Source organism: Hydra vulgaris, chromosome 02, assembly GCF_038396675.1.
Source record: "Hydra vulgaris chromosome 02, alternate assembly HydraT2T_AEP".
Classification (NCBI taxonomy): domain Eukaryota; kingdom Metazoa; phylum Cnidaria; class Hydrozoa; order Anthoathecata; family Hydridae; genus Hydra; species Hydra vulgaris.
Genome location: NC_088921.1, coordinates 45,331,731 through 45,342,500, shown reverse-complemented (window position 1 = coordinate 45,342,500; position 10,770 = coordinate 45,331,731). Strand labels below are relative to the sequence as shown.

General features: G+C 30.2%; 1 protein-coding gene across 2 annotated transcripts in view; it reads right to left on the bottom strand.

Annotated features, from left to right (window-relative positions):
* The window catches only part of LOC136076978 (protein GVQW3-like), a 20,318-nt gene extending 9,688 nt beyond the window's left edge, over window positions 1-10,630 (bottom strand). For both annotated transcript variants that reach the window (XR_010636733.1, XM_065791082.1), the window contains exon 1: window positions 10,183-10,630. Coding sequence is in view for 1 of the 2 variants with exons in the window: in XM_065791082.1 (XP_065647154.1) it covers window positions 10,183-10,189 (7 nt within the window). In the remaining variant the exon portion in view is untranslated. The remainder of the gene's footprint in view (window positions 1-10,182) is intronic.
* Window positions 10,631-10,770: the final 140 nt, after the last annotated feature.

The window sequence follows — 10,770 nt, the reverse complement described above, 5'->3', positions numbered from 1 at the left end:
ATGGTAGTCTGGTAGTGTATTGTTTGTTATTAAGTGCAGATAATAATAATTTCTAATTTGAAAATATTTATTTAATTTCTTTAGTAATAATTATTATAATATATTGCTGCAGCTGCATAAACCAACAACTGAATGATAAGTTTGTATAATATGGTATTGAGTTTTGATTTTCTCATAATATTTCAGTTATCATTGAAATGGCAGCATCATCTCGTGTTGCTATCTCTACACGACTTCAAACCAAAATCTTTTTAATTGGACAACCAGAGCCAAATCTTCCAGATAAAGTTCTTCCCTTAACATCTGATGTTTTAAAAACATTTTTTTATCATCTTAATTCAACCAAAAAGTCAGTGCCTGAAAGTCTTAAAACAACTGTTGATGAACTGATTATTATTTGGAATAAAGCCCGTATTCCGACAGCATTTCATCCGAATGTAGTCTTAAAGTTGAAAACTTTAGTCCAGGAATTTAAATTAATAAAAAAAAAAAAATCCAGATTGTCAGATTCTCAGAAATCGAGAGAGAAATCATTTACAGACACCATTGGCCTACTTTTTGACATTGCCCACAAGGATGCTGAAACCATGATCAGAATTGAAGAAGATAAAGAATTTTTATTGGATCAGAGATGTCAGAGAAAAATGTTGATGTTTGGAGAGGACAAAGAACTTTCAAAATTAGAAGAAAGAAATGAAGCAAGGAAACAAGCAGAGAGAGAACGAAAGCTAAAAGAAGAGCAAAGACAATCTGGTGCGAGTGCAATAGTTCCTGTTATTGAACCTTTACATGGCGAAAGTTATAGTGATGACAACGATAACGATGCTGTTGATAATGACAAAATGGTTGATAAAGATTTTGAGATAGAAATCCCTGTTTATTACAGACAACAAGTCAGTAAAGCAAGTTCTTCAGGGTCAGCTGAATCAAGTTTAGCAAGTACTCCAAAACGACAATGTATCTTAGATACAATTCTTGACTCGCCTGATGTTTCATCAGCATTAGACAGAATTAATCTATCTGACACAAAATTTACTATACTAGCAGCAGCAATTGCAAGGGCTGGTGGACAGAACCTCGATGATGGATCATTGTCACGTTCTACAGTCCGTAGAAAACGAACCTATCATCGATCAAATATTGAAGCCACTGTTCGAACTGAATTCTGCGATTTGGACAAACCACCATTAATCGTCCACTGGGATGGCAAACTGATGATAGATCGTACAAATTCTGCAGCCCCTAAAGCAAATGTTGACCGGCTATCTGTAGGTGTGACAGGTCACAATGTTGACAAAATACTTGGAATAGCAAAACTATCAGCTGGAACTGGAGAAGCCCAAGCAAAAGCAGTTATTCATCTGCTTAATTTCTGGGACATAATTGGTGATGTTATTGGAATGAGTTTTGATACTACAGCCTCTAACACTGGCTCCAAAAATGGTGCATGTGTAGTTCTAGAGAAACATATAGGTAGAAATTTGTTATATTTCGCTTGCAGACACCATGTTCATGAGATCATAGTAGCAGGAGTGTTTGGATCACTATTTGGACCATCATCTGATCCCAATATACCTCTTTTCCAGAGATTTCAGCAATATTGGCCCAAAGTTAATCAAGGAAATTTTAAACCTCCGGATGACATTCGAATGAAAATACCCCTGGTGCAAGAACTACAAAATGAAGTGATTGCATTCCTCAAAGAAAACCTGCATGTTAAAATGCCAAGGGATGACTACAAAGAAATCATGGATCTCTGTCTGTTAATACTTGGAAAACTGCCTGATCAAGAAGAGAAAAATTATCATTTCAAGATCCCTGGTGCTTATCACATGGCTCGCTGGATGGCCAAGGTTATTTATTGTTTTAAGATTTATTTATTTCGTGAAGAGTTCAAGTTGACCACAAAAGAGGAAAAAAATCTCTGTGAATTTTGCTTATTTGCTAGTCTGGTTTATGTAAAATCTTGGATATCATGCACAAATGCCAGCAATGCTCCAGTTAATGACTTGTTTCTGTTTCAGCAACTTAAGCAGTTTGCAGTTGTGAATAAAACGATTTCCGAAGCAGCAGTCAAGAACTTTCAAAACCATTTGTGGTACCTTTCACCAGAATTGGTCCCACTAGCTTTGTTTTCAAACAAACTTCAAACGGAAGAGAAGCAAAAAATGATTTCCAACATGAAATTTCACGGTGAGAACTGGTCTGAAAGGTTGATCAAATTAAAGAACATTGAAAGTCTAGAGAAGAAATCTCTGGACATGCTGGTGACATCAGTTTCAGCAAGTGCGTTGCGGTCAATGAAGGTTGATATTGATTTTCTGTTCAACAACGATCCAGCTACCTGGAATGATTCCCCAGAATACCAAGAAGGAAAAAATTTAGTATATTCATTGAAAGTAGTAAATGATGCTGCCGAATGATCTGTGGCTTTAATGTCGATGTTTAATGAATCGATTACAAGGAATGAATCTGAAATGCAGAGGTTAATTCAGGTGGTTGAGGATCACAGAAAGCGAGTGCCAGATGCCAGAAAGTGTACTCTGAAGAGTTATAGTCCTCGCTAGCATTAACATTGCACGAACTATAACATTACGATAATTAAATGTTAATTGCTCATATGTTTTTTTGTTTATAATTCGTATTTTAATCAATGACAAAGAGTCAAAAATCCTAGTGTTTTATTTTGGAAAAATTCTGATATAACAAAAACCGCAGAACTTTAGTCGTATTGCAGTATTTTATTTCATTAATTTCTCTGCTAATAAACCAGTCTAAAGTGGATGTGGATTGTAATTTGTATTCAGAATTTAATATTTAGAGATAATTAAAACTGATCAAATATGAAAAATCTAATTTACCGGGTTTTAGAAATTTCTGGAACTTTGTTACTTTTTCCATGTTTTTCACATTTTTCGTAAAACTTTATGGTCATTGAGCACCCCCTAAACATTATCTGATTGGAAAGATTTTTTGCACAGTTAATTACTATGTCAAATGGCACAAAATAAACAACTATGCAATCAAATCTGAAAAAAAAATTTTTTTTGGACAGCCCTAATATATATATATATATATATATATATATATAAAAGCTGCAAATTCCTCAAACATAACCTATTAGTCACAAGATTTGTCTGCTTTTTAAAACCTTTTTAACTAAACCTTTTTTTTGTAATTTCAAAACAATTATCGCCTTCCTTAGCTGAAACAAAACAATCTAACCCTTGATAATTTTAAATTGTAAATAGTGTCTCAATGCAATGGTTACTGATCCATCAAAATTAGGAACACTAAACTTCTGTTTATTTGAGCAACCCTTTGTTTTTTAAACAAGCTTTTTTAATTGATCTGAAAAAGTTTTGTATTTGAACGAGGGACATCTATCAATTACTTAAAATTCAACTGTATCATTTCCTATTAGTATTAAAGAATGGACATTGTAAACTAGTTGATCCTTACCGTAAAGTTCACCAAATGACTGCGCAAAATAGGTTAGTAACTGACAAGCAAAATCAACATATTTTTTTAACAAAAACATTATAAAATTAGAACTGCGTCACGCATCTTTTTCACGCATTGCGTGGGTAGCATTTAAGTCAGTTGTAACCATTATCCTTGGAACTATGTAATGTGCTGACTGCGAGAATGTTTTAAAAAAGTGCATTACAATGCACTATATACGTACAAACATCTTGACTGAAATATCTCTTAAAATTCATTTAATCCACTCGTACGTTGACTTCTTCCCAAAAAACTTAGGTTCAGTCGGCAATAAACATAGTTAGCGCTTCCGACAGTACATTTCAGTGATGAAGCCATAATATCAGGGTTGATGGAGTGCAGCGATGCTGACAGTTTACTGTTGAGTGCTTTAGCTTGATCCGCCAATTCACAAATGTAAACAAAACACAACAGCCAAGAAATTTAAACCATAGTTTTTATTATTTACATAATTTTACATAATTCAACATAAATAAATTTATGTTGAATTATGTTCAAGAAATTTATGTTCAATTATTGAACAGATTTTTGCTCATATCTTACAGATATTACACCTTATGTTGAATTTCTGTTTATTATGCGTTACCTTCATATTTATGTTTAATAATTAATGTAGCATTACCTTTTGAAAAAATAAGTTTTGTGCAAAAACTACATTTCTTGCGCCTTAATTAACTTATTGAAACATAAAACTTAAAATTGTGGATATTTCTAGAACCGAGGCTGATAAAGAAAAACGGTTTCATATTTAATCAGCGCATTCAAATTGAGCAAGATAAAATATTGTATATCATGTAAAAAAGACAGGTTAAATATTGTAAATCCGCGGAAATTTTTTTTCTGCTGTACACAGTAAAGATTAAATTTTTGTGTTGCATTTCTTTTTATTAACCTTGATTTTTAGAGCACACTTTTTTTGTTGTAATTTTTGTAAGTATTTTTCTTTTGTGGCACTTTCTTTTCAGTTTTTTTAATTTTTTTTTATGTTTAACATCTTCGCTTTAGTTGTTTTGGTTCTCATTTCTTTTCATTTTTTTTTGGTCTTTTTTTTTTTTTTTTTAAACTTGAAGTGTCAAAATGTGTTAGAAGAAATGCGTTGCATACATAGCTTTGAATGTCATAAATAGTCATTATTTTGCCTTATCAATGTGTATCATCAATATGTCGCACGCACTTTAAAACTTATTGTTTAAGGAACAAAACAGAAAAATTTTATTAATATAAATATTTTACTAACTCTTAATGTTAGCCTTAAATATGATTATCTTTCAACTTTCATTCAATTTTTATATCATGATTAGAAAGTAAATGTAAATTGGTAGATAAAACAAAAAATGGTTATAACCACACAGTATTTTGGAACTTGAACTATATCATAAATGAGGGTAGCAGGTTAAAATTGCCATAACTTATACACTGAAACTGGTTCAAACTAAAGCAGAAAACATAAAACAGATAAAATTAAACTTGAAACAAAATTACTTTTAAACAATTAAAAAAATATCTATTAAAAGTTATTTCACTCTAGTCTTTTCTTTCTTTAAAAGAAACAGATCTTTACTGATAAAAATACCAATGAAATAAACATAAAAATATTTAAACCAAAAGTAAATAACTAAAATACAAGTTCTTGCCTAATGTAATAATGAATTTGGATATAAAATCAGCTCAAGACAAATATAATTTGCTTAAGGAAAGAAAGAAACTAAATGCCAATCTGACAGAAGAATCCCTCTTTTGTTATGGTTTTAGGAGCATCACAATTTAAAAAATCAAAAACAATGAAGTTAATAGTCACAAAATGTCACATATAAATTAAAAAACAGACTATTCAATCAACTTAAGAAAACAAACTAATTTAAAATGTTTAAGAACAATTGCAATGCCTCTAAACAGTAAGCTAAACGATCTAGCAATTGAATTATCAACATTATGCTTTTGTTATACTTATAAATGAAATCTGGTGGTCAAATAAATGATCTACAAATATTATAGGTTTTAATCTATTTAGAAGAGATAGCAATGGCAGAGGAGGTGGAGTACAGTGGCGTAGCTAGGTAACCAAGGACCCTGGGGCAAATTAAAAAATGGGGCCCAATGCTATGTAAACTGATTAGGTTTTATTAAATAAAAATATGAAATATACAAAACTTTACTTGCTACTTAAGCTCTTTTTTTGTGCACTTCAGGGTAGATAATAAAAATATTAAACAATAACAACATGAATTACAATTAATACTTGGTGTGGGTTTGGCTAATAAAATGAAATAGAGAAGATTCAAGGATTTATTATATAAAGGTCGGGCCTACCAACTGACTAAATAACAATTATATTTAAAGTTTTTTCCTAGCTTTAGTTTTCGCAAAAGTATCAATGACTTTGTTTAAATCCAGGCTTGATGCAGTTTTGTTTTTAATTGCTATTAGCAATAAATGTTGGAGTCGAGTTTGACCCATCTTATTTCTTAAATAATTTTTTATTATTTTTAATTTGCTAAAAGACCTTTCAGCTGCTGCAGAAGTGACAGGAATTGTAAAAAATAATAACATTGCTGTAAATACATCCGTTAGGTCGCATTCTAGCACTCCATATTTGCTCATTATTTCCTTACATAATTGGTAAACAGTCCATGCTTGAGTTAGTTGAGGTAAAACGAGATGGTAAATATTAATAAATTGAAGTGAAGAACTAGGACCTATTATATCTGAATATTTTCTTTGCAATTTGTCAACATGTAAAAAAAATATCAGTGTTAGAAAATCAAATACAAGACAGACTGCACTAATACTAATAAAACGTGTATCTAATTGAGATATTACTGTGTCCAGTACATTATTGAAAATCTAAATTTTAAATATTTTTTCTCGGTTTGGAAATCGGTAATCAGCAGCTAATTCATCAAAATGTTTTTTAACTTTTCTTTGTCTTTTTTCTTGAAATTGGGTATCAATACCATATTTTCTTGCTGTTTCACTAGCTTTGCACTTGAATAATTCAAAATCATTTCTATAAATTTGCAACTTTGCTTTGGTTTCTGCTAAAACTTTACTCGCCTCGCCCAAATTAATGTTGCATTTTTGTAAAGTTTTGGATGCATAATTAATGTCGCTCAATACACTGTGCATGAATTCGCAAAGCAACACGAACATGAAATTTAGCATTTTTGTTTTAATACTCTCTGCTTCACTACGCTCATCTTTATTAGGACTCTTTAGAACTATTTCTAATAATGTTTTGATAATATCAAAATAACGAAGTTTTATTGGAGATATCGTATTGACCCTACTGGACCATCTAGTCGGATTTAGTTTTTTTAGAGTGGTGTCCGATTCGCAAGTGAATTTTGACAGTAGGTCCCAACGTTTGATGCTGTTACCAAAAAAGTTATACAAATCTTGCAACGTTGCGAAAAAATCTGTGTTTCCACACAACCTCTAACAGCATCATTTATCACTAAATTTAAATTATGAGTGGCATACTCATAATTTAAATATGTACGTACTCTGCGTTAGGCTGGATATCCTTAATATGTTTTTGTACACTATTATACACACCACTCATAGCCTTGCCCACACATTTTTTTAAATCAATATTTTTGTCGATAAATAATGTTGTCACTTGGTTGACTGAATCTACCGCGCCATGTTTGATGGCTGCATAAAAGCCTAGAAACACTTCTTTTACTTCTATATCAATTGGCTGTCCATTTTCCAATCTGTTTATTACTGCATACCTTACAAAAATGCTTAGCTGATCTACCTTCGATATGTCCTGTGTCGTATCAATTATGATGGCAAAAAACATGGACGCTCTAATTTGTTCTAGGAGATGGGTTTTGAGTTTGGTTCCCAAGATCTCAATCATTTCATTTTGAATTGTTGCACTCATATATCTTATAGATCCTAAAAACATAAATAAACACAATTTCAAAAAAGTCCTGATTTTAAACAGTTAACAATTATAAACAAAATAAAACGATAAAAAAAACTTAGAAATAATTGTTATTACCTTTAGGCATATCCAAAACTTGCCGCAAAATGTGATCATATCAGGCGACAAGCTCTACAAAGGACAGAAAATTCCTGTGGTATCCTTCCTGACTTAAGTCTCCTTGATGTCCTCTCAAAGCCAAAGAACTCTTTGCTAGGGTAAGTATGATATCGAATAACCTTTGAAGAACCATTTTCCAAAATGATGCTTCTTTGCGAATTTCCTTTTCAAGTTCCTTGACGGTAGTATTATTATCGTGTTTTTTTTCAAAATTTATACACAGCACATGCTTACAAATGGCCACTCGAACATCTGTGTTGCTTAATGCTTTCTCATAAATGCTTCCAATCTCGAATTCATGTACATTAAACATTGTTCCTTTGTGAAGCAGGGTTGACAATAGGCAGCGTCTAGTATTTTGGAATAACACAACCAAAAAAGATTAAGTGGCCCATACTTAGAGCACGAAACGTAGAACGATTTTGAAAAACACCTATTGTTCTGGTTGATGTCTGTTGGAAAAAGTCCTGAAGGCTGTAAAGCCACCATATCAAGAATTTGACGTTTTTCGTTATCACTTAAAATTTTGTTTGTGAAGTTTCCCAAGTCATAAGAAGATTTGTCGTACACATTTTCAAAAAATGTAGAGGTCTGTGGTTCCTCCAAACCCTCCGCTCTTATGTGTGTCATGCAAATATCATCCACGTTCACATGATCAGCGGCGGAGGTATCTCCAACTGCAACAATTTTCGAATCTACTTCAGTAGGCTTCTCAACCGACACTGCAGTTTTCACATTATTTGAGTCACTATCAATAGAAATATTTTGGCCCGATGTACTTGCAGAAGGCTGAATAAAAAACTTGTCAATTTTGGGCAATTTTTGTTTACTATCTTCTCTTTCTTGGCGTTGTTTGCATTTAAATGCACTACTGGGTTTCTTCTTTTTATCCATAATTTTAGTTTTCTAATTTATTTAAGCAATACAATATTAGATAATCTAATATTGGATTTGAAGAATGAGTTATAAGTATAATTTAAATTCAATTCAAACTTATGGATATTTTTTATAGAAAAGATAATTGCCCGAATTTAAGCTTAAGAAAAAAAAATTTGACTCAGTCATAAAACTCTTTTGTGCTAAGTAAACATGGAGGAAGGTCATAATAAATAAGATGAAATAAGAATTTTTTGAAAATAAGAATTCGCTTAGATGGATAAATTGGTAGGGGCGCTTTTTTGGCACCTGGCAGTAGTTGTGCATGAAAGAGGCTGGGGTTGTGAGACTGGTTGGAGGAGGATCTTAGTATTTATACAAAAAATTTTGCCAAAGGAGAAATAAATCCTAAATCTGCCCCTAAGTGGGTAGGAAATATTTATAAAAATAAATAACCCAGAGGTTGTTATTAAACAGGGTTGTCAGAATTTTTATATTTAATAACACAAAACATTGATGATGTTTTATATAATACATTTTAGTAGTGAATAACTTATATTGCCAAATTTCTTGGTAAATGCAACTTCCAGCAAAGAACTTAACTTCGATGTTCCTGGAAAATCAAAATTAAAGACCTCCTTTTTTGATGTATATTTTGATGTTATACAATCCAGAGATGGTTTGTATGTAAAATTTTGTATGAATTGATATTGATTCATGAAATGAGATTGATATGATCTTTTATCTTATTTTATTTTTTTACTTTTTTTATTTAAAGTAATCATTTTTAAGTTTTTTAATTAAATTTTATCTAGAAAATTGTATTGATAAATTGTTCTAAGTTTAAAAGTAAAATAAAAGAATAAATATAAAGTTTAATATTTAATTATAAAATTATTATTATTTTTAAACGGCTATACAAGTATTGTGACATTGATGTCAGGACTGTATAATTATGTTTGTTAAAGTTATAAAAACTTCATTTTTTATTGTTTGTGTTATTTTTTTATTGTAACTTAACTGTTTGTATAAATAACAAGTTGTATTTTTAAATCTATTTTAGGTATCCAAGTAGTTCACAATTATACGAATTAGCCCATGAAGTTGTTCTACGTTTTCCAAATGTAAAGCCAACACATAGTAGTGGCTCAGTAAGCACAACATTTTTGTTTACACTTAATTTCAAAATTGCGCCATTACCAAATTTGTTGTTGCACTTAGTTAATAGCTAATTAAGAACATCTTGCTTAAAAAGCAAACGCTCTACCACTACAACGCTACCATTATAAATGAGTCAATGACACAGATATTACACAAGTATATACTTTTTTTGTAATAAAAAAGTCAAATGAAATAGATTACACTAACAATTACTTTATAGTTTTTATATATATGTTCATAGTACCATATTAATAAATATAAAATATCATTGTTTATAGGAAGAACATGATGTCACTATCGACCTTTTAGCATTAATATCAGAAGAATGCAATAAGCTACGTCCTGATATCCCTTACTTTTTTTAAATGAGTTTTTTTATAATATTTAATACTTAAGAAAATATTGAATATTCTTTAGATAAAAATAATATTTTCTTATATTACTCTAATCGTGGTAATAAACAAAGGTAATATTTACTCCAACCATTATATTTGTCCCCAAAGTTCATGCAACTTTATCATACATAAGTCTCTCACTAATTCTAATAAACAAAAATTATTACTACTGTTATTATAATTATATTTACTAACCTGTCATTACTAATATTTATCAAAATACATTCTGGTTGTTGAAGTCACTTTTACTCATATCAGTATGCAAATATTGTTAACAGTCAGAGTGCACCAAGCAGAAATATTCTTAAACATGCTGCAAAATACAAGATATACATAAGATACAAATCATATAAGACCTATGACCTGGAATTTAGTACTTTTATCCCAACATTTTAAAATTAAGTTATGGAAAACAAAAACAGTGTTCAACTTACTATAACTCAGTTATAATAAATAAGCATATGGTCATGATCTATATAATAACTTTTTTTAGTTTTCGTTATTTATGCTAAAGTTATCAAGTTAAATTAAAGTTTTATAACTAAAGTTTGAATGCAAAAGTTCATATCAATAAAAAATTTATCAGTATTGTAAACATAAGTATTATAAGTATTTACAAGTATAAGTATTGTAAGTATAAGTTATTATTAATTATAGTAACTTATATACAAATTAATATATAACTATATATATTATATTATAAGTAATGATTAAATTATATATAATATATTACATATAATATATTAATTATACTATTAATAATAATATATAATTTTATATAAA